General features: G+C 52.7%; 2 protein-coding genes across 6 annotated transcripts in view; one reads left to right on the top strand and one right to left on the bottom strand.

Annotated features, from left to right (window-relative positions):
• Window positions 1-17,076, bottom strand: part of MAST1 (microtubule associated serine/threonine kinase 1) — a 26,001-nt gene extending 8,925 nt beyond the window's left edge. The window contains exons 1-13 of one of the 3 annotated variants that reach the window (XM_067032629.1): window positions 16,910-17,076; window positions 13,201-13,232; window positions 11,122-11,210; window positions 10,570-10,645; window positions 8,542-8,620; window positions 6,526-6,686; window positions 6,331-6,406; window positions 5,949-6,158; window positions 3,916-4,017; window positions 3,679-3,811; window positions 3,532-3,599; window positions 810-889; window positions 512-720 (exon numbers count right to left, since the gene is read on the bottom strand). In XM_067032629.1, coding sequence (XP_066888730.1) covers window positions 512-720; window positions 810-889; window positions 3,532-3,599; window positions 3,679-3,811; window positions 3,916-4,017; window positions 5,949-6,158; window positions 6,331-6,406; window positions 6,526-6,686; window positions 8,542-8,620; window positions 10,570-10,645; window positions 11,122-11,210; window positions 13,201-13,232; window positions 16,910-16,948 — 1,354 coding nt within the window. In that variant the 5' untranslated portion in view covers window positions 16,949-17,076. Of the gene's footprint in view, window positions 1-511; window positions 721-809; window positions 890-3,531; window positions 3,600-3,678; window positions 3,812-3,915; window positions 4,018-5,948; window positions 6,159-6,330; window positions 6,407-6,525; window positions 6,687-8,541; window positions 8,621-10,569; window positions 10,646-11,121; window positions 11,211-12,757; window positions 12,846-12,868; window positions 13,069-13,200; window positions 13,233-16,909 lie in introns of those variants that run through there. The other 2 variants (XM_059060952.2, XM_067032630.1) reach the window with 2 other exon arrangements.
• RTBDN (retbindin) lies at window positions 14,144-23,546 on the top strand. Of its 3 annotated transcripts, XM_067032631.1 has the most exons (7): window positions 18,355-18,374; window positions 20,074-20,100; window positions 20,734-20,908; window positions 21,679-21,745; window positions 21,860-21,970; window positions 22,508-22,604; window positions 23,090-23,546. In XM_067032631.1, the coding sequence occupies exons 3-7, from the start codon at window positions 20,740-20,742 to the stop codon at window positions 23,315-23,317; spliced, it is 672 nt and encodes a 223-aa protein (XP_066888732.1). In that variant the 5' UTR covers window positions 18,355-18,374; window positions 20,074-20,100; window positions 20,734-20,739; the 3' UTR covers window positions 23,318-23,546. The 3 variants fall into 3 exon arrangements, with proteins under 3 accessions (XP_066888733.1, XP_058916943.1, XP_066888732.1); XM_067032632.1 differs by lacking the exons at window positions 18,355-18,374; window positions 20,074-20,100; window positions 20,734-20,908 and adding exons at window positions 14,144-14,203; window positions 14,848-14,982; XM_059060960.2 differs by lacking the exons at window positions 18,355-18,374; window positions 20,074-20,100 and adding an exon at window positions 16,405-16,423.

Genomic DNA, 23,546 nt, shown 5'->3' with positions numbered 1-23,546 from the left:
TCAGTACTTTCCAATCAATTTTTCTATAAACCTAAAACTGCTCGAAAAAATGAAGTCTATTAATTTTTTAAAATAGATGTAATATTGTAAATCAACTACACTTGAATAAACTAAATAACGATGTAATGGATAAACAGAAATATGGATGGACAAACAGACAGATAATCAAATGGGTGGATGGATGGAGAGATGGCACATAGGTGTATGGATAGAAAAACAGATGGACCAGCAAATGAATAGATGAAATGAAGGAAGGATGGATAATTGGATGGATGTATCTATATTGAGAGACATGAAAATAAATCAGTGCAGAGAAATGAAGATAAATCAATAGACGGCTGGATATAAATAAATAGATGGAATGGATGATCAGTGACTGGATGGATAAATGGTTGGATAAACATACAGGTGGGTAGTTAATTTGGTGACTGGGACTCAGGCAGGCCACCCCCAGAAGCCCTGACTAGCCAGCATCCCCTCAACTTCCCTGCAGCCCTGTAGGCGGCCACACCTTCCACATACTCCATGACCATGCAGAGGTGGCGCCGGGTCTCGAACGAGCAGAACATGCCGACCACGAAGGGGTTCTCAGCGAAGGTGAGGATGTCGCGCTCCACGAAGGCCTGCTGGATCTGGTTGCGCAGGATCAGGTTCTGCTTGTTGATCTTCTTCATCGCGAAGCGCTGCCTCGTGTCCCGGTGTCGCACCAGGTAGACGGCGCTGCAGGGGGAGAGAGCGAGGACCGGCCATCACCTCCGAGACACCCGGCCTCCGCCACCCTCCCCCCGCCAGAGCCCCGGGTGGCTCACCCGTAGGCGCCATTGCTTATGAGCTTGATGGTCTCAAAGTCATTCTCTCCAGGTGGCTTCTTAGCCTTGCTGCTTCGGCCCTGCAGGGGAAAGATGGAGAGCACCCCACCATCATCATGAGATTGGCACTCTTGTTATTCCACCTAACACATGGGGAAACTGAGGCACAGAGGGGGTGGGTGTGTCCTTCATCCAAGTGCCACAGTGAGGGAGGAACAAAGTCAAGACTTGAACCCAAGACTGGCTGACCCTGAAGCCTATATTGATAACTAACTTGTCTCCATTAGGAAAGAAACCTACAAAATGGCCAATCACCCTAATATATGAAGAGCTCTCAGACATCAACAAATAAACTAACAATTGAAGAGAAAAAATAGGCAAGATATGTGAACTAGAGTTAGAGCTCTTAACCATGTGAAAAAATGTTAAACCTCACATATAACGACAAAAAGGCAAACTAAAACTACCCCAAGATACCATTTTGCACTCAGAAGATGGGCAAAAAAAAAAAAATCCAAAAAGCTGACACTCTGTGGGCAAAGCTGTGGGGAAACAGATACTTTTATACCTTGCTGTTGGGAGTATAAATTGGTACAGCCCCCATGAAAGGTATTCGGGTGTATATCAGAATTACAATGCATGTTCCCTTTAATCCAGCAATTTCACTTTTGAATTCATGCTACAGATATGCTTGCACGTGTGAAAAATGACATATGTACTATCCTGCTCATTGCAAGACTGGAAACAATCCATACATAGGAAATTGGTTAAATAAACACATGAGGGGATATAATCTAAAGGAATATTGTACCGCTGTTTTGTTTTGTTTTGTTTTTGGCTGCATTGCGCCGCATGCAGGATCTTAGTTCCCCGACCAGGGATCGAACCCGTGCCCCCTGCAGTAGAAGCATGGAGTCTTAAGCACTGGACCACCAGGGAAGTCCTGTACATTTAAAAAAATGAGGAATATCTCTGTACACTTATTAGAAAATTCTCCAAAGTATTTTGTTAAATGGGGAGGGGGACAAGGAACAATATTACTCTATGCTTTTGTGTAAAAAAGGGGACCAAAAAAAGGGGACAAAATATAATCATATTTGAGGTAATAGGGATATGGGGGACAAGAGTGGGTATAAGATTTTTCACTGTATGCCTTTTAAAAAAATAATATTTATTTTTCTTAGGGCCAAGAGATTTATTACATAAATATTTCACAAAAAGATCTATGAGATATAAAAATATTGAACTCTACACTCCTAAAAATGTAGCCCAAAAGAGTCTGACACAAACATTGACAGAATTACAAAGAGAAATTACTCAAAACAAGAATTTAACACACGGCTCTCAGAAAATATCAGATCAATCTGGCAAAAAAAAGATGAATAGGAAGATGGAAGATTTGAATCACTCAATTCACAAGTTTGATTGAATGGAATTACATAGGATCCTACAAACAACAATTAAAGATAAATACCTTTTTAGAGTTTTAGACTTTTGAGTGATGTCATTCCATTACCTATTCAAAAAATTAAACAAATGGCATGTATAATGAGATTTTTAAAAAATATATATATATGACAGATGTGTGTGTATGTATGTGTGAATTCATAGACACAATTTGAAACAAAGGTCACAAATCCAAATGCCTTCAGGGGCCAGGCAGACCAGGAGAGAGCCATGGGTGACTGGGGTGTAGATACCCCATATCATAGGCCAGCCCCCACTCAAATCCAGCTGGTCCCATCACAGTATTGTCAGAACTTCTAATTTTTCAAAAAAGGCACAAACCCAGATTCTAATTTTAATCTTCTGATTTCCATATTTTGTTTCACATTTTTTTTTGTTTTGTTTCACATTTTTGAAAACACTAGGCAGCTCAGAGAAAACACATGCATGACCATTTTGGTGGGCAATCTCCACCAGATATGTGGAACATCTACCACGTGTGGTTGGCCTGGGGGGTGGAATTATAGTAATTTTTACTATGCTGAGCTATTAACACACAGAGGCACTCAACCCACTCAAAACTCCATGCAGTGTTCCTCAAGAAATTAAAAATAGAATTACCATGTGACCCAGCAATTCCACTCCTAGGTATGTACCTAAAAGAACTGAAACAGTTGTTCCAACAAGTACTTGTACACAAATGTTCATAGCAGCACTATTCACACAATAGCTAAAAGATGGAAACAACCTAAATGTCCACTGATGAACGATGGATAAACCAAATGTGGCATATTTTATTCAGCCACGAAAAGGAATGAAGTACTGATTTATGCTACAGCATGGATAAGCCCTGAAAACATTATGCCAGACACCAAAGGCCACAGAGTGAATGCAGAGTCAGCAAATCCATAGAGACAGAAAGATCTAGAAAGCAGATCAGTGGTTGCCAGGGGCTGTGGGGGAGGGAGGATGGGGAGGAACTGCGTAATGGGTACAAGGTTTCCTTTTGGGATGATGAAAATGTTCAGGAACTAGACAGAGGTAACGACCACGCAACACTACGAATGTAGTAAATAACAATGTTATGCGTATTTTACCACGAAAAGAAAAAAGCCTATGGAGGAAGAGCTATTATTAACCCATTTTAGAGTTGGGGAAACTGAGGCTCAGAGTGGGGACCAAGAGGTCCACCCAGCCTGAGGACAAAGAGCCAGGAGGTGAGCCCCGACCAGTCGGGCCAGACCAGAGTGATGCCTGCTGGGCCATCTGGCCTTACCTCAGAGAGGTCGTCCTGCTCCGGTGTGTTAGAGCCGCCACTGTCCTGTTCCTCCAGGTGTACCACATCTAGGAAGGGAATGAGAGTGAGCGGAGACTGGGGTCCCAGCTGGTTCACCCACAGTCCCCTGCACCCAGCAGCCAGCACCTGGAAAGGGGTCACGGGTGAGGCCCAGCTGGCGGATGATGTAGCGGGGGATGTCCGTCTTGACAAGGTGGCCCTCCTTCGCATGGCCCTCGGCTGCCTCCAGCAAGTGGTAGAACTCCTCGGGGTTGAATTCCTGAGGCAAGGCAGGGTGCGCTCAGGGTGAACTCCAAGGTGTCCCAGCCAACCCCTCCCGTGTCCCCCACCAACTGCCCCCCCGCCCACGCCCAGCCCCCTTACCAGACACTCCAGCAGCCTCGCTGGGCGTGAAATGATAATGAGCAGCTTCTTCACCAGTTGAGTGACGAAGGCCACCTCCAAGCTCTCGGAACGTTCATAGGCCTGGGATGCGGGGCATAGTGGGGGTGTGGTTCACAGGTGCCTTTCCTGAGCCAGGCTTCTCTCCCATCCCCACGGGAACTGACAATACTGCTGCTGTTGTCCCATTTTACAGATGAGTAAACTGAGGCCCAGGCCACATGGTGAAAATAATCATTACTGTTAGAGCAAACATGGTCCTAAAACCTTCACTCACTCAATCCTTCTTCAAAACAGCTCTATAATCCAGGCCGAGTTAAAAACCCCTCTACCTGGCATGCTCTCTCCTCAGATCCTTGCATGGCTTCCTACTTCTCCTCCTTTAGGTCTTTGCTCAGTTGTCAACTCCTCATGGAGGCCTGCCTTGACCCCTCCAATCCAAAATCACACCCCACTACCTGGTAGGACTCTCCATCGCCATTACTCTACTCTCCTGTTCCTGTTTTCTATCAAACAGGCCACATATTAATTTATCTATCATACCCATCAAAGTCAGGACTATGGTGAGACAAATGAGGCAGTCACCTTGGACACCAAAAACCTCAGTCTTCAAGATAACTAATATTTTAATGCACTACTTGAAAAAGCAAAATTAATGCAGAAAAAAATGATAAGCAAAATTTATTTATTTATTTTATGGCCACGAGGCTTGTGGGATCTTAGTTCTCTGACCAGGGATTGACCAGGGATTGAACCTGGGCCCTGGCAGTGAAAGTGCCGAGTTCTAACCACTGGACCGCCAGGGAATTCCCAGAAAAATTTAAATAAGGACAGGAACCCAGAGGGCTGGGCCAAACCATACTGGAGCTTGAATCAAAAGGAAACGTATGGGACCATCTCTACATGTTTTTTTGTTTTGTTTTGTTTTTTGCGGTACACGGGCCTCTCACTGTTGTGGCTTCTCCCGTCGCGGAGCACAGGCTCCGGACGCGCAGGCTCAGCGGCCATGGCTCACGGGCCCAGCCGCTCCGCGGCATGTGGGATCTTCCCGGACCGGGGCACGAACTCGCGTCCCCTGCATCGGCAGGCGGACTCTCAACCACTGCGCCACCAGGGAAGCCCTCTACATGTTTTTATGTTTTTCAAATGATTAATGATTTTAATGAAAACAGTATTACTGATTAGTTCGCTTCCATTAAAACCAGAAAATTTAAATTATAACAAAATTTGGTTTAATTATAAATAAAATATTTAAACTTAATGTTAAGTCTTAACATACCGGTTTTTTTTTTCAACTTTTTCAATAATTAATGTTCTGAAGGGGGAAAAAAATCACCTGCCTCATCCTAGTCTCAATCCTGATGCCATCTGAGGAGGTAGCATTTGAGTAAAGACCTGAAGGAGGTGAAGAATGTTAAATTCCTGCTTCCTGTTTGGGGGGTTGGGAGGGATAAATTGGGAGATTGGGATTGACATATACACACTATTGTATGTATAAAATAGATAACTAATAAGAACCTACTGTATAGCACAGGGAACGCTACTCAATACTCTGTAATGACAGATACGGGAGTGGAATCTAAAAACAGAGTGGATATACGTATATGTATAACTGATTCGCTGTGCTGTACAGCAGAAACTAGCACAACGTTGAAAATCAACTATACTCCAATAAAATTAATTAAAACAGTGAAAAAAAAGAAACTTAAATTATTACTGTCAATATCACCAAATTATGTGAAAATCTTGGTTATAACAATATAGCGATTTTGATGAAATAAAGGCAAAAGGTGCATTTTGTGAAATATATATATGTATATATATAAATTCCTGCTTCCTCCATCAGACCTAGAGCGGGGCTTTAGTCTTTCTCCTCCACCCTTCAATCCACACTAGCCCCTTGGCACGTGGTAGGCGCCCCCTGAATGGGTGTGGGCTGAAGGAAAGTATGGGGCCATTGAGCCTGATTTGGGGGTTCAGAGCCTGAGGTGTGGCCGGCCTCCTGGTGCACTCACGTCCTGCAGCAGCTTCTCCAGGTTTTCCTGCAATTCGTAGAAGTATACGGTGGTGATGAGGCCGTCGCGGGACTTGGTCAGGCAGTCCCGGGCCAGCTCGATGATCTGGTGGTGAATGAAGCTGAGCACGCCGTCGGCCAGCGGCAGCACGCTGTCAGGTTCGTAGGCGCGGGCGAAGTCGCGCAGCTTCTCTTCCATCTGCGCGGTGGCCTGCGGGAGGGACGGAGGCAGGGTCGGGATGCCGGCGCCGGGCTCAGCCTGGAGGCAGTGGTTGCCAAAGCCTGCACGGCGCGGCGCCGGCCACCAGGGGGCGCTCGGAGCTAAGGCGAGCGAGGGCTCCGGCCGCCCCGCTTCCCTGCAGCCGCCCCCTGCCCCACCTCACCTTCGGGAACCTCTCCTTGTAGACATGGTTCATCATCACGATCTCGTTGTCGTAGGAGGAGGGGGAGCGCCCGGGGCTGCGGAGAGAGAAGCCCATCGCGTCCAGCCACCTTCCTCCAAAACTGCAGACAGGCGTCTCGCAGGGCATGAGCCCCCAGACCCACCAGCTTGGACGGGGAGGGGGATGCAGGCCCACCTGAGGCTCCGCGAGCGAGGCCGCACCGCAGGGGAGCGGCGGCCACCATCCTCATCCGTGATGCTCTCGGTGCTGCCGAAGTGTTTGGAGAGGAAGTGGAGCTCGTCCACGGTTGGCTGGTAGGGCAGCTGGTGCAGGCGCTCCTGGGAGGAGCAGGAAGACTGGGGGGAGGGGCGGGGCCGGGGTCAGAGCCACCACGGTTCCCCCACAGCTCGGGACCCTGGTTTGGGACCCCCGCCGCTGGCGGGCCACTGAGCAAGGCCAGAATCTGGACCTGGCTTATGATCCTTGGATCCCAAGGCTCAGCTTGGGATTCCTGGCAACAGAGCGGGGCGGGCGGGGGGGCAGGGACAGACACAGATGAGAACAGTGACACAGACATGAATGTGGCCCGAGGGAGCCTGTGAAAACCTGAGTCAAGTCTCATGCCTCCTCTGTTCAGAACTCTCCATGGCTCCCACCGTACTCATGGTGAATGCCTAAGTCCTCCCCACAGCCCACAAGGTCTTGCAAGATCTGATTCTGTCTCCTTGCCATCACCTCCTGCCACTCTCCCCCTCACCTGCTCTGCTTCAGCTGCACAGGCCTCCTTGACGGTCCTTGAACAAACCAGGCACACTAGTGCCTCAGGGCCTTTGCACTGACTGTTCCCTCTGTCTGTCACACATCTACTCTGGATCACTTCTCCTTCAAGTCTTTGCTTTAAAGTCACCCTTCGGGAGGCCTCCTCTGACCACACGCATCATTCCCTCTCCTTACCCCAACTCGTTTCTTCTTGCTGACTTCTTATCTCCTTACTTACTACTGTACATTTTTTTGTCACTGCTATCTGCTCCTCCAGGGCAGGGATTTGGTTCTGTTTGGCCCCAGTCAGGGCCTGGCATGCGGTTGGGGCAAACACAGACCCACAAACATCAGTGGGGAAACACAAGGACAGCCACCTGATTCTGCAGGCAGGATGATCTTTTTCAACATGATATCACTCACTTTCTTGCTTAAAACTCCCCATCCCATCATTATCTATTAATCTTTTCAGTGCACATAATCTATGACCTACAGAATCAGTAGGTCAGACTGAAATTTTAATTTAATTTAATATAAAGCAAAACAGCCTTTCTATGGCTTCCCACTGCATTTAGAATAAAATCTACCTCACGATCCTGGCCAAGAAGTCCCAGCACGATGAGGGTTGCTGCCTGCCTCACCTCCATCCCTCCACTTCCAACCCAAAGTTCCAGCCACACAAGGCTATTTTCAACTTTCTAAATGTGAAAAGTTCTCTGTTGCCTCTGGGAGTTTTCACATGGTGCTCCCCTTTCCTGAAACACCCTTCCCTTCCTTCTTCCACCTGCCAAACCCCTGATGATCCTTCGTCTTGGCTTCAATGCCACCTCTTCCAGGAAACCTTCTTTGACCCTCCCTCCAGCTCAGTCAGGTGCCTCCCCTCTGCTATCATTCCCTTGCATTATGCTACCCCCATCACAGCTCTGATCACCCCAGCACCCCAAGTTATAAATGCCTTCTTACTGATCTGTCTCCTCCCATGAGGGCTTTGAGAATCCTTGGGCCCTGGCCCAGCTTGTAGAGCCCCACACACATGACAGTCATGTGATAAATGTCTGCTGAACATCATACCAATGTATGGATGAGAGAACCAGAGAGACAGGTAGAAAAGAGGGCAGATGGAGAGAGAGACTTTGGGTATTGCAGTGGGGGAGCAAATGGGCTCGGAGTGAAAGGGGTGTGTCCTGGCCCTGGCCAGCTGCAGACACTTGGGCAGTTGGCTTAACACATGAGCCTTAATGTCATTATCTGTAAAATAAGTTGGAGGTAAGTAGGACCCCCCCAAGAAGATATGTTGAAGATGAAGAACAGGACCTTGAAGGGGACTTGTAACTCACTAAGAGATGGACAGATGACACCCTTGGAGAACCAGAGAAACCCAAAGCTCTCATTTAGGCCAGTCCAGCCGGCCCCCCGAGGCTCCCACCCACCGGCCCCACCTGCCACACTCACCGAGACGGTGGAGCTGGGTGTGTTGGTGCCATAGCCAGATGAAGGGAGTGAAGCCAGAGACCAACGGCGTCCGTCCGCCCTGGAACCCAGCCGACATACTCAGAGGCCGCCAGGCCCCACCAGACAGCCCCATTCCTCAGGGTGTGAGAGAAACCACTGGCCATGGCCAGAGCAGGAGGTGGGGGAATATATCTGCACTCTGAGATTCCTGAAGTCCCTCAGAGTCAAGGAGGTAAAGAGGAAGTCTTCCAGCCAGGCACCCGGGACCTGGAGCAAAGATCAGTCTCCTCTGCGCCTTTCCATTATGCTCCTCTCCTGTCAACCTCATGCCAAACAAGCCCCCAAAGTGAAAAGCCCACTCAAGGAAGTCATCCCAGAGGTACCCCAAAAGATGACCGCTAGAGGACCCTCCATGAGAAAATTGTCTTGGGTCTTTTCAGAGAAGAAATGTTCCTTCTTCACACACACACAAACACACACATGCTCCCATAGACACAATCACACATCCATTAGTATTACTGTTACTAGTACGGCTGAGTTCACACATTGAAAGTCACACACATTCACACCATGTGACTCTTCAGCACAGACACTCACATGCATTCACTGTTCCATACACGGACCCAAATATCACATGGTTCCAGGCTAACACACAATCATACATGAAAAAAGAGACGTACACTCACATACAGACACATATACTTACAGAGACCTGATACTCACACTCTGACATACACACACACTCCCCCGCACACTCTAGACTTTCATATTCACGTGACACACATTGAAGACACCCTCACGCACTCAGTCACACATTCAAACTCTCAGAGAGCCACACACTCATTCACACTCCCACACAAATTACACATTCACATGGAGACACACATGGAGGTACATGTTTCCTCAGCTATTCACACACACATTTACAACCCTAGAAGTACACAGTCACACACGTTCACTCTCACACGCTGATACACACCCACGGATACAACAGGCATGGGCTGCCTCCCATATTCACAGCCTCACAAACTCACACACATCCACATCAGCACACAGATTGCACACGCACATGTACACACACTCCCATGCACTGGACTCCTCTCTCCAGGCAGTGACCTCGCTCAGCTCACCTGCTTCCCAGCTCACCCTCCATGTAGGTAACCACATCCGGCCCAATCTTGGAGCCCTTTTCTGGCTCCTTATTGCCCTCAGCTGAATTCCACGGTCGAAGGGAATCCCCACTCTTCCAAGGGAGCCGTCCTCTGTCCCCACAGTCTCCTGTGACTCCCACCCCACAGCTTTCACCAGGCTTTGCGGTGATTTGCGTTACCTCCCCAACTCAACTCCAAGGATAGAGAAGGGATGTGGTTCACCCCATATCCCAGGTCCCAGAACACAGCAGTTGTTCAGACAACGTTTTTAGAATGAATAAAGTTCAAAGAAAAAGAGACCCACCCAAACACCCTGGTGACTCCTCGAAGATTCCCCCTCAAAATTCAAAGAATCTCTCTTCCTCCCCCAATCTTGACAAAGACCCCAGAAAATTCATCTTAGGGACACTCCAGAAACCCACAGAGACCCCCGGAGGGAAACCTGAGATTTCTCCTCTTGGGCACACAAGAAATAGCCCTAGAGGCCCTCCCCCACGTCAAGGACCAAGTCCTTCGATGGGCATCAAGCAGTCTGCGCTTGCGCACTTCCTCCCTACTTCCCTGTCCTGTTGCTATGGAAACGCCTGGCCTGGAGAGCGAGGCTTGGGAGACTAAGACCCAGGTCCCATAGCGCAAGCGCTTTCGCTCCCAGGAAAGGAAGCCCCGCCCCTTCCCTGGTTCTGAACTGGTGGTTGGCCCCGCCTTCTTATAGGTCCCGCCCCTAAGACTGGGTGCCTGTTCCCGCCAGGACGTTGGGGCACTCTGCGGGTCCCTCAAGCCTGACTCAGGTGCAATTAGAAGGGGAACAGATGGTGGCCCAGACGGTGGGTAGGGAGGGTATGGCCAGGGTTCTGGGGCCCTGGGGAGAGGGACTCACCTTCGGGAGGAGGCGAAGGAGAAATGGGCGGGGGTGTTGGGGGAGAAGTTACGGGGACTGTCCAGGGGACTGCTACCTGTGGCGGAAAGAAGGATCTTCAGGCTTGGGATGGAAGGCAATCCCATCAAACCTCCTGATCCTCAAAGCAGGTTCCAAACAGCAGCTTGTCCTCTCTTTAGTCTAATCCCACCCATGTATGGGTGGACCGCTCCCCTTTAGCTGTGGCCCTGCTACAGCAAAATGTTTTGGCTACCGAATCAGCCCAGCCCCTCTCCGGGACGATTCCGTCTTTTTCGGGGTGGCCCCGCCCCTTAGGTATGGCTCCTCCTTTCTGCTCCATCCCCTTTCCAATCAAGCTCCTCCTGGGCCTCCGCCCACAAATGCCCGTCCCCCTGCGGACCGGCCAAGCCAACACAAGGATGGCTCCGCCCCTTGTCCAATCCGGGTCCTCTCCGTCTAGATTCTGGACCATCACTCCTGCGGCATGGACACACCCCTCGCCTGTGACCACGCCTCCTCTAGTCTGGCCCACAAACCCACCACCTGTCTCACCCAGGTGTCCAGGCAGTGGGGAGTGGGGTCGCGGCAGCGTGGGCGAAGTGCTGGTCAGGATGAGACTTTTCCGGTTACTGGTGCGGCAGCTGCGGGGAAGGCGAGGCAAGGGACCGGACCCGGCCGTAGCCCAGTGAGTTTGTGGACCCAACTTGCGGCCCTCCCATCTCAGATCCCACCTGTTTCCCAACTGTGTGTGCTTGGATGTGCTCCCAAAGGACAGCTCAGAGGAGGTGGCAGTGGAGGCCTCGGTAGGACTACGTATGGGAGGGGATGCGTATGTGTTGTGTATGTGCAAGACTCCTGGTGTGGATCATGTGTGACCATGTATGGCACAGTGTATCAGTCACGGGGTGATAGTCATGTCTACGTGATACCAATGGAGATACTGAGTGTCTGTGTGTCTTTGGGTCCTTGCGTGACATTCGCTGTGTGTATCCAGGTGTGGCACCCCGTGTGTGAATTCAGCACTGGGAGCATCCTAGTGTGACATCATGTGTGACAGTCCTTGGGTTTATCTTGTGTGACATGACCTGTGGCTTTGTGTGTCTATAAGACACAGTGTAACGCCACTTGTCCGTGACTAGATGTGCCACTGTGTGCTGTAAAGTGTGCATGATGCATGATTTCTGCTACGTGTCTGTCTTTGTGTAGCAATCTGAGTCTGTATGCGATACTGTCCTTGTGTCTGAGTGTGACATTCACCATGTGTGTTCCTGTGTGGCATCTACTGCGTGAGTTTAACACCTTGTGACACTGGGCACGTCTGAGCATACCACTGTGTGTGACATGGATGAAAATGAGTGAAAACGTGTGATATTGTGTGTGTCTCCGACTCTTCAAGATTCTGTGTCTGTTATTCTATCATCCGTGTGACACAGCATATGACATGCTTAGGTGATATCGTATATTGTGACATTGCACGGATGTCATTGACACACATGTATCTGTGTGCATCTCAGATGGCACAATTGTGTGTGTGGATCACCAGGCATGTGACATCTTACAGAGTGTACACTACACTGTGCCTGTAGGCTTACTTGTCTGTGTGATGCTGCAAGTGCCCTTGTGTGTCTGTGCGTGCCTCTGACCTATGGCCACCATATGGCTGGGTACGCGTGGCGACTCCCGGGTGTATCTGGGACACTAGGGCTGTTGTGTGTGTATGTGTGTGTGACATTATGTCCTGCGTGACGCTGTCACTATTTTTCGTATGAGGCTGTGTTCCTTGGGGGGCGGTTGTGCTATGATAAAAGCCCCCCCTTTCATTCTGCCCCTCAGGATCCCAGCTTCCAAAGAGGGACCCTCCAGCCCCTCCATTCTCTTCGCACACACCCCCCTCCCCGGCTCAGTGACTGAGCATATTCGCGCGGCCAGAGCACGCGGCATGGGGGTGGGGGGAGGCCAGGCTGCGGCTATTGTTCTGAGGGTGCTAAGCCCCCCACCCTCCCCTTCTTCCCCTACCCTCACCGGGCTGCCGGAGCCCGCAGCGCCATCAGACAAAGGCGCCTCAATCCCCCACCAAGCGCAGCCCCCTCCCCCCGCGGCGGTCCTTTCTAGCGTGCAGTCCCCCCAGCCTCAGCCCACACTGCCCCCCATTCAGCCCCATCCCTGGCAGGAAGGCGCGAGCGAGCACCTCTGGCGCAGCTGGACCGGGTGCAGCATCCCGGGCCCCGCCCTGCAGCAGCAGCGGGAGGGCGGCTTTGGGGGAAGGGCCAGGTCAGGGTCTGAGGGATCGGGGGTCTACCTCTTGGTGCGACGGAACATACTGCCGCCAGGGAAGGAGGGCATCGAGAAATTGGAAAGCGCGGTCCAGAGAGAGTCAGACATGACCCGGCGGCGGCGACATGGTGGCAGGTGCGGCAGCGGCGGCGGCGCGGGGAGCAAACGCGCGGGGCGGAGGCTGGAGCCGCAGCGGGCAGGGTAGGGCGGGGGAGGGGAAGGCCTGCGGCTGCCGCCCGCCAGGAGGGGTCGCTGCAGTGCACCAGCGCGCCTGGCCCCGCCCGCGCGCCCGCCTGGCGCCCCCACCCGGGCGGGAGAAGGGGCGGCCAGCCCCGCGCGTTTCTCCCCAGGGCTCACCTGCTGCTTTTCCGGGGCAGGGGCAAATCTTTCTGGAAGGCAAAGGAGCAAAAGGATAGAGGTCAGCGGGGACCAGCAACCACTGCGCAAAAGCCCTGTCAGCCCCCTGGAGGGGTAGAGGTGGGATGGGACAGGTCCTTCATCAGCATGGTCACCTGCGCCCTTGGCCATGAGGTGAGGGCTGGGCTCCTAGGGGGAAAGGGTACCAGGGTGATTCCTCTCCCGATCCCCAGAGGCCAGCTGAGGGTCCCCTATAGGACTCCTGAGCTGGCGTCTCAGTATGTGTTTGTACAAATGAAAACATCCAGGAGTCGTTATTTGAAAAATATTTCTTGAGCACCTACTGTATGACAGGCCCCGTGCTAGGCACTGGGGACACAGCAGTGAATGAGACAAAAATCCTGCCCTTTTGGGACTAGCATTTAAAGGAAGGAAGCAGACAACCAAGATTAATGTAGAAGTGAACGAAATAATTTTAGACAGAAATAAATGTTATGAATAAAATTAAGCAAGGTGATGTGATGGAAAATGACTAGGAAGGGGACATGATAGTTACAGAGGGCTGCTCTGTGGAGATGATTTTTCAGTTTGTTGCTGAAAAATAAAAGTCAGCCATGAGAGGCTCTGTGGAGAGAGCATTCCAGGTAGAGGGAATTGCAAAGGCCTGGAGGCAGGAATAAACTTGACATGCTCAAGCATGAAAGGGTGAATGACTAGATTAATGAATGAATGACTCCTCCACACCTCAATGGTTCTACCCCACTCTCAATCAGATTCACAGAGTTGGGGTGGGGATAGTTAGGGAGGCTCAAACTGAGATTTGACATGGGAATCAGGTAATGGCTGGGTGGTCTTTTTTCAGTAATGGCAGTGATAATAATTGGTAGGTATTGGGACTTCCATGGTGGTCCAGTGGTTAAGACTCCGTGCTTCCGATGGAGGGGGCGCACGTTCAATCCCTGGTCAACGAACCCACATGCCACACCGTGTGACAAAAAAAAAGGTAGGTATTAACTCTGTCCACATCAGAAGAAGGTTGCATTCTGTTTGTCAAGCACACAGGAAACCACTACAAGTACCAGAAATTACAGAGATCTGGACCCTTTTCTGAGAGCATTGGGGAGAAGGGGCATCACCTTCCACCCAGTTCTGTGTCCACAGGCTAAGGTGAATAAAAGGGATTGGGTAGGGCTGCAGGCAGAAAGATTCAGGTGAGGGTTCCAAAAGCCCTTTGGTGGGGACTCCAACCAGGGAGAAATGAGGAGTGTTCTAGGATTTTTCTAGGATCTCTGATAGCAGAAAGCCCTGGGTTCAAATCCCAGTTTTGCCACTTATAACCTTGGCAAATGACCTTCTGATAGTCCATTCCTTCTAGAGGATTCTGTGAGATGATGCAGGTGCCTAGCACCTTAGTATGGTGTCTAGCATATAGTAAGTGCTCAATAAATGTTACGTCATAGGAACAGGAGTTATTGTGGATGGACATGCTGCATGGCAGAAGATGCGCCAGAGGAACCTCACACTCCCATGTACAGAGGATTGATGGATGATCGGCGTCAAAAGGAACACTGTCCAGATTGGCAGCCCTGCCATTCTGAGCCAGGGGTGACTGGAAATCTATACCAGGTTTTCCCTCTGTCTTTGCAGGATCAGCTTGAATGAGCCGCCCCTTGGACCAGCCGGCCGGCCCGGGCGGCTGCAATGGCCAAATCAAAATCAAGACCTGGATTTTCCCACCACGGAGCCTGGTACTCCAGACTCGGGTACAATGGGCCTACGAGGGTGAGCCCCAGGGGGACCTTTAAGTGTTACCTAGAAAAGTCCTCGGCTCTAGCCCCATCTGCTAGCATCCCTAAACATTTTAGTGTCGAAGAAAGGGGCAAGGTGGAGAGGTAAAGGATTTGGATCCTTGGCGTCCGTGTAAACAGACGCCACTTCCATCCCCAGCTGCAGAGCTGCTCTGCCCAGCGGATTCTGCATCTCTTCGTGATTAACGGACGGCCCTGCGGCCGGCCGGGGCATTCGAACTTAGGTTGTTGTACGATCCCAACTGCACACAGGGGACCCTTGGGAGCTCCGTGGTTGTGGGACAGCTCCTAAGGGGTTGCACCAGTGTGTGAGAGTGTATTCAGGCTGCGAAGTGGTTAACCCTGCCAGAAGGGAAGAGGTTCGGTCAGGACTTCGGTGGGGTAGCTCCCTCGGCCTAGAAGCCTGGGGAAGGATGGGTGGATGAGTGGGAGGATCCCGGGTTGGGGGCGTGGTCTTGCGCGGGAGAGCTAAGTTCCCGCGTGGCACTGAGCCAATGGGAGTCGGCGCCGGCCCAGGGGGCGGGGACACACCCCATGCAGGCTCCGCCCATTTCAGCCCTTTTCTGGGGACCCGACGGCGCGGACCCGGTCTAACTGCTTCAGCACTTGCTCTGGTTTTGCAGCAGCTCCCTCCCTTTTATCAGAACCTGTTCTCCTAACCCAGCCCAGGAAAATGAAGGAAATCCGAGGAAGACCTGAAGAGCCCATCTGGGCTCTGGTTAAAACTCAGGTCTGGCTCCAGCATCATCCAGACGCCGGGGAAGTCCCTCCTGCCCTCTGAAATGGCCCCACCCAAAAATGGACGAGGCCCCTGGGTGATGGTTTGAATCATCTCCTTCTCTTCCCAAGCTCCAGGCTAGGGATGTAGCCTGAGACTGGGCCCATTCTAGGCTTTATATAAACTTCTCCAGACTACCTAGCTCGGAGCTGCTTCAAGGAGGCTCAGAAAGACCAGATGCCAGGCAAACTTTAGGGTGAAGATTTGATCAATTTCCTCTCTGGGGTTAGTTTGGGTCCAACACCGAAGCCCCGTATTAACCCTAAGAAGTGCATGCTGCAGACCGAAGAGAACCCTTCTCAGCTTCAGAATCCCTACCCATCTAGGATGTGGGAGTTCCTGACGCCTGGATTTGTCCCCGCTTTCCCCACACTCCACAGCAAACCTCAGTGTCCCACTCCGCGCAGTGGACCCACGTCTCCTGCGCCTGCGCAGCCTAGAGACCAACATCCTCTAAGGCTGCAAGGAGCTAAAAATCGCTCCCGCCCACCCACAAGCTGGGCTGGACTTGAGGATCGCGGAGTGGGGGCGGGGGGGTAGTGTTGTAGTGGAGGGGGGTGGAATGAAGAGTGAGGAGGGAGGCTGTCTAGATGCCTGTCCAATTAGGGCAGCAGGAAGAATCCCGGTGGCCCAGCAGGTGCGTGGAGGTCGCAGGGGGTCGCCATGCCTCAGGAAGGGACACCTGGGGTGGTGAGGGGCGAGGCTGCAGCACAAACATGTTTAACCGCTGCTGCGACGCCGGCAGCCCCGAGGGGCGCGAGCCCTGGGGCAATAACTTTGTTCTGCGCCTCCTCACCCCCAGCCTGGCTGGGCACCAGGGCAAAGACCTCGATCTCAGCCCCTTCCCCCTCTGACGGGCCGGGAGCCCCTCGTGTTATCCTCGAGGGGGAGCGCTAGGCTGCATCCCCCTCTGTCAGATCCCTGGATCCCCGGGCGGCCCCTGAGGGGCGGGGTTCCCAGCGCGGCGGGACGCGCGGCCACCGCGTTCCCCCTAGGTAGCGTCCCGAGGCCATGGGAGACGGCGCCTGGGCCAACCCTGGCGTAAGTTCTCCCGCCTCCTGCCGGGCCCCGCCCCAGGGCGCCGACCCCTTCCCCTCCACCCGGGGCCAGGGCTGCCGTGTACCTGCAGCCTCCGGCGACGAATCAGGCCCGAATCGTCCATGGCGGCGGCGGCAGAGGCTTCGGCCCCGGGGAGGGAGGTGGGAGGCGGCGGCAGCGGCGGCGGCGGGAGGCGGGAGGCGGGAGGCGGGAGGGAGTGAGAAGCCGCGGGGACCACGGCGGCGGCGGCGGCGGCGGCGGCTGGGGGGGGGAGGGGGCAGGGAGGTGGCGGGGGCGGAGCAAAGTGGGGCGGACCCGGCGTCGTCACTGCGTCTGGGCGCCCGAGCTCGGCCAAGGCTGCCCGCGCTGGGGGGGCGGGGCGGGGGAGCGGACAGGGCGGGGAAAGGAGCCTCCAGATGCCCCCAAGGAAGTCAAGCTACCGTGAGACCCCTGCAGAGACACGCCAGGGGAGAGGCATGCTCATGGGTTAGACTCCCAAACCAAGAAACACCCCAAAGGAGACATCCTCACTAAGATATATTCCCTATTCAGACAACCTCCTCCCCGCAGTGACCCCCTCAGAGACACACATTCCCACGGGGAGGTAGTCTCCATAGGGAGGCCCTCTCCAATCAGGAACTCCTCTCACCCTGAAAATCATTTCTAAAACAGATGGTCTCTGAGGGGTGACGCTTCCTCTCAAAAGCCCACCCTCCAAAGAGGAGACATTTCCGTAGAGAAAGATCCCCGCGGATGATACTTCACTTGGGGAGCTTGGTGAGGTTACCCTCAGTGAAAGACCCCACGAAAGCCATATTCTCTATGGGAAATTGTCTCCACCCACGAGACCTCACATCCCAAGGAGATACACTCTTACAGAGTGTGTATTTGCACTGAGGAGACCCGTCCTTACGGGAGAAGCCCCCTCCGAAAAACATTTACATGCTTATACCAACCCCCTTCCCTAGCGGTCCCCTCCCTCATGGTCAGGATTAAGAAGCCAGGCCAGGCTGGGCCGTATTTATAGGAACGATTAGCTGGTGGTTGAGGAGGAGGGCAGCCGAAGCGATTTTCACCACTCCTCCGCAGTGTTCCTGCAGCTGAGGCCAAGACAAACGTGCTTCCCCTACTTGTAGTGAAAAGCGTCGGAGACCTCCCCACGCCAGTCCTGGCATTGGAGGGCAGGCATGGTGGGGTGGGGGCTTCCCAAGGGTCTCAGTCCATAACTGTCCCGAAGACCCTGGAGGGCGCGGTCACTGGGCGGGAGCGACCCCTGCCTGTCAAAGGGGGCTACAGCGAGGTCTAGGTCCCGCTGTTCCCCAGGCGCTTGTCTGCTCATCTCTGCGCCTTTGCCTGAGTTGTCTCGGTCTGTTTCTCTCTGTTTCTGTCAGCATGTTCGTGTTGCCATCTCGCTGAGTCTGTTCCTCGCACTTCTCTGTCCAAGGCCGGGAAACCGCTCTTGCCGCCCCTTCTCCCGCCGGCTGCCGCGGGAGCTCTCCGTGGTGCTGATTTCTAGCGTTCCTGTCCGTAGTGCTGAAATATGAGCTCAGGTTGGGGGCGGAGGTTAGGGGAGGGGAAGGGTTATCGGGAGGCACTGCCTAGAGGCTGGACAGATAAGACCCACGAACACCCTGGACTACCCCAAGATGAACCGGAGGAAGGCTAGGTCCACTGAGTACTGGTCGCTGAAGCCTCCAGGACATCAGTGGGTGCCCATAGAGGGGCCAGGAGACAGTACCTCCTGACTAATTTACTCAACAGGTATTGAGCACCTACTGTGTGCAAAGTAGTGTTTTGGATTCTGGGAGTACATCAGTAAAAGAGACAGACAAAAACTCTTCACTAGTCCGAGAAGAGAGGGAGAGAGATTTGTGGTAGAAGTCATTGCTCACAAAAACACATATGCACACTCTACAAGTACAGGCACGCACACACACTGTGCAAACAAACACACAAACACGAAAGTACCGACACATGCTCAACAAACAGACTCGCACATACCCATTCACACAGCCTGCAAACACATACTCCACAAAGACACATATTCTGCAAATACACACACATACAAACACATGCTCAGCAAACACAAACTCACAAACACATGTAATCATTTGCAAATATGCAGTTAGCCCATAGACACAGAGAGTCCTATGCAAACACATAAATATAGAATACAAACACACACTCAGCAAACACAGAAACACATATTCACATAAACTCACATTCTGGAAACACACATGCAAACACGTACTTAGAAAACACAGACATACACACACTCAGCAATGCAGGCACACACAAACAACACATACAAACACTCAACAACACAAGCACACACTCATCGTCCCCAAACCAAAGAAAGCTCAGCTGCACACAAACTCTTGCCCAAAATACAGACACATTATCCTCCCAATGCAAAACATGGACACACATAAACACACTCACATACCCACTGGAGGACTGTTTTTCTTTTCTTTTCTATTTTATTTTATTTTAGAGGGCTGTTTGTTCTTACTGGTCTCCCCCACTAAACTATCTGCTCTATGAGGGTTGAGATTTTCATGTCTTAGTCACTACACTGCATCCCCAGAACCTGGCACACACTAGGTGCTCAATAAATGTTTGTTGAATGAATTGAGGGAATGTTTGCAGGGACACAAATTCACAGAAACTGCAAAAGGGCACACACACACACACATTTCAGAAGGAGTCCCACACCCTCGCCACACATGACAACACCTTCTTGTTTACTCATTGTCAACATTCATGGTCAATAACCTTTGTCCAGTGATCTATTCACAATATTTTTGCAGGACATCTATCCTCATCCTTCACCCCCCTCCCCTTCATTTATTATCTGACTCTTACTCAGCTGGACACACTTGGCTCTTGGAACACTTACAGACCTCCTTACCCAGATTTTGAACACACACACACACCACACACTAAAGAGAAGCACATAAACATACTCTTACACAACAAACCCACATACCCACTCAATACATACACAGACACAAAACACACCCTCATCCCACACACACACACATCCTCATCCATCTCCTCACGCATACACAGAGTTTAAGCCACAGGCTCAACATAAAGACAAACACAAGGATATATACACACCAGCCTCAGATCCTCTGGTCTTTGGTCAGCTGGAGCAGAGGGCGGGGCGATGGGAAACCCCTCCCCTGCATCAAACCACGCCCCTTTCAGCTGTTTCCTGGATTTGACCCTGAGGTGTCTCAGCAGTGCCCTAGACTCCAGTCCGGCTAACAGGTGAGGGGTGGCCCGAGGGGGCAGAGAGGGGGAGGGAATTTCCTTGTCTTCACAAATCCCTAGTTTCCCCTGCCCTGGGGCCTTTGGATCCCACTGGCAGAATCCGAGTCCTGCCACAGCCAAGCTTGGGTCCAGAGGTCCAGCCCTGGGCAGCAGCCCCTAAGCTGATTGTGGGCCGAGAGAAGGTGACCATGAAAGGGGTCAGCAGGGATCAAGAGGGAGGGAGGAGACTGGGCAGAAGAGCAGGAGGAATTACTGGACAGAAGGGGGGATTGGAAGATCTGGGGAGGTCCCTTTAGAGGACGGAGGAGGTTGCCTGAGGGCCCATAGGGTGGGAGATCCCGCTTTGGGTCGGGGTTGGGGGAGGGAACCATCGTCAAACAGGAGTGGGGGCACTTGCACCTGAAGGGATGGAGGGGACATGAGTCTGATGGGGGGGGGCTCCTTGGTCAGAGGCAGACCTTGGTGGCCCCTGGGGATTTGAGGGTCCTTGGCTATTGCTTCCTCATCAGCTGCCCATTCTCTGCTCTGCCTGGCACTGTCTCCTGGCTGAGCATCAGGACAGTGCCACTCTGAGCTACCAGAAAGGGACAGCTGAACCTCACCCCCTATCCCAGCTGACTCTTATCTCAGGTGGACATGGCCTGCAGGGGTTGCACTCGACCCAGGGGCCTGGCCTGGGCCCTGCAACTGACCCTGGCATGGATCCTGCTGGGGCCTTGTGGAGGGAGCCACCCACTCCCAGCTAGAACCCAGAGACACCATAGGCTGGCAACCAATTTGGGCACAAGCCAGCTGCACCTGGCAGGTAAGCATTCCAGACTTTGCCTAAACTCTAACAACCAGAAACCCCAATTCAGCCATAACAATGCCAGAATTTCCTTTGGAGAGGGGTTTAGGGTGACCAGAGGAGGCACCTGGGTCTAGTGGTGGTTAAACAGCACAAATTGCCTAGGTTCAAATCCCAACTCTGCCACTTCATAGCTGTGTGACCCTGGGCAAATCACTTAACCTCTCTGAGCCTCAGGTGGGCCATTAAGAAAGGAGGAGAGGGCTACCCTGGTGGCGTAGTGGTTGAGAGTCCGCCTGCTGATGCAGGAGATACAGGTTCGTGCCCTGGTCTGGGAAGATCCCACATGCCGTGGAGCAGCTAGGCCCGTGAGCCATGGCCGCTGAGCCTGCGCGTCTGGAGCCTGTGCTCCGCGATGGGAGAGGTCACAACAGTGAGAGGCCCGTGTACTACAAAAAAAAAAAAAAAAAAAAGAAAAGAAAAGAAAGGAGGAGAAATAATAGACCTATCTCATAAGGATGTTGTAAAAGAGTGTATGTAAGTATATGAGAATTTATATCACCACCAGGGATGTCATAAATGATAAGCTGATTATGATTAGTGATTACTTCTTGAAGCTCCATTTGCATCCCAAGCGAAGTGTCTTTAACTTTTATGTTTGAGAGAACATATATAATTGGGGTCTCCCCGTTCAGAGGAACCCCAAGCCTTGGTTCCCTAACCCTACCTGAGGATCCAAGATGGCAACTCACTGGAGTCCCCTTCTCCATGACCCTCTTGTCCCTCAGAGATGAACACACCAGAGGCATCGGGCCCTGGGATCGTCTCAGGGCGCTGTGGGGAGCTGAGCCCCGGGTAAGTACAGCCACCTCCAGTGTTTCCATGTGTTCTTTACTCCAGTTGCCCCGACCAGGGGACAGAGCCCTTGTGCATCTTGACCTATCTGGACCTGTCTCTCCCGATATCCAGGTGTGAGTCCTTCCTGGGACACCTCCAGGTTGCCCTCCGCAGTCGTTTCCACCTGCTGCTATTGGGGGTACGCCAGACACAGCCTCTCTGCTCGGAGCTCTGCGATGCCTGGTAGGAGAGGCGGGGCGTGAGGGGTGTGGCCTATGGCTTGGGCGGGGCCGAACGAGGGATCTGCAACTTGATCCTCCGGGTGCCTGAACGGGACGTGGCCTGCGTCCAAAGCCGCCAAGGTGTATGGGACGAGGCCTGGTATTTAGAGGCTAGGTAGAAAGGGACGGGGCCTGTGGAGGACCCGCTGCTAAGATTGGCAGTGCGGATGACTGGCCTTCCATGGAGCTGGCTTTTTTTTTTTTTAAGGGGAGGGCCTCTTGATTGAAAAGAGAAGTTAAAAGGGTGGGGCTCTCCTGGAATAGATGGTCTGAGGTCGGCAGGAATGAGGCCTGAAGTGACAGGGCCCTGGGTAAGTTTAGAGAATATGGGGCAGGCTGAAATCTGGGGGATGGCTTTTGTAAGAGCGTGGTTCTAAGAGGCGGTGCCTGGATCTGGGGAAGGGACATACCCGGGGCAAAGCCTTGGAGAGCAGGAATCCCACTAGGACGTGGCTGCGGAGTCTTTACCCACCTTCTTCTCTCCACACACCATCCCCAGGTTTGCCACCTGTGAAAGTGATATCATCTGCAGCCCGACTTGGCTCCCACTCCTAGAAAAGAGGGGCTGCGAGCCTGGCTGCACCACCTATGGGCAGGTGAGCAGGGGACAGAGGAAGCAAGGAAGAGACTGATACTTCCCCTCACTATGTCCTGGGTTAACCTGTCTAGGTCCCAGAGTCCGGACTGGCACTCCCAAGGCCCCCATTCCCATCCTTCTCGCTTCCACAGCCCAATCTCCATAGTAGGATATGCCTGTAGCCTCCCTAAGGCCCACTGAGTCCAGGTTTGCCCTCCCCAAAGGACGGTCTCTGCTCTAGGCCCATCCACAGTCCCCCTGGAAGGCCCAGAAACCCGAGTCTCCTTCTCCAAGGCCCCAGCCTTAATCTGGTTCTCCCCCACCCGAGCCCCCTGGGACCCAGTAAGAACTCGCACTCCCCAAGGCCCCACCCCCACTATGGCCCCGCCCCCAAACTCCCGGTAGGGCCTAGGGGTGAGAATTTCCTGCCCTAAGATCGCGCCGCTGCCCCCAGGGTATCTGGACTCCACCAACTCTGACCCAAACTTCACCCCTTCCCGCCAGACTTTTGCTGACGGAGCAGAACTTTGCCGCACATTTCTGGGCTACGCGGTACCAGTAGCGGATCCTGGCTCTGGTCACTGCCTCAACATTTCCATCTCGGTGCTGCCGCGTCCCAGACACTCACGGAGGGTCCGGGAAAGTACTTTCCGGCGCTCCCGCCGCCCTCGCACCTGGATCCTGGACGCTGCAAGCAGCGGAAGTGGCAGTGGAAGTGGCGGCGGCCCCTAGGGGGCGCCTGGCCTTGAAAGGAACATGCGCCCCTTCTCCCCACCTCCGGCCCCGCCCCTCAGGACACCCGGAGTCCCACCCCTGTCCCTCTCTGCCTTTTAGTTTCCAGAGTCCCATCCTTCCTCTCTGGGGCCCCAGAGACTCGTCCCGCTTCAGATGATTTGAGAAATAACCCAATTGTAGTTCGTTGTTTTCCTCACCCCCCTGAATAAAGTCGCCAGTAAGAGCA

Source organism: Kogia breviceps, chromosome 4, assembly GCF_026419965.1.
Source record: "Kogia breviceps isolate mKogBre1 chromosome 4, mKogBre1 haplotype 1, whole genome shotgun sequence".
Taxonomy (NCBI): domain Eukaryota; kingdom Metazoa; phylum Chordata; class Mammalia; order Artiodactyla; family Physeteridae; genus Kogia; species Kogia breviceps.
Note: the sequence above shows the minus strand (reverse complement) of the source record. Positions and strands in the feature narration are given on the sequence as shown.

Excerpts from the sequence above, each read along its gene's own strand:
- RTBDN (XM_059060960.2), top strand. The coding sequence starts at position 20,740 with ATGGCCTGCAGGGGTTGCACTCGACCCAGGGGCCTGGCCTGGGCCCTG. Across the intron at positions 21,746-21,859 it reads TGTGGGGAGCTGAGCCCCGG|GTGTGAGTCCTTCCTGGGAC; the intron begins GTAAGTACAGCC and ends CCCGATATCCAG. Across the intron at positions 22,605-23,089 it reads GCTGCACCACCTATGGGCAG|ACTTTTGCTGACGGAGCAGA; the intron begins GTGAGCAGGGGA and ends CCTTCCCGCCAG.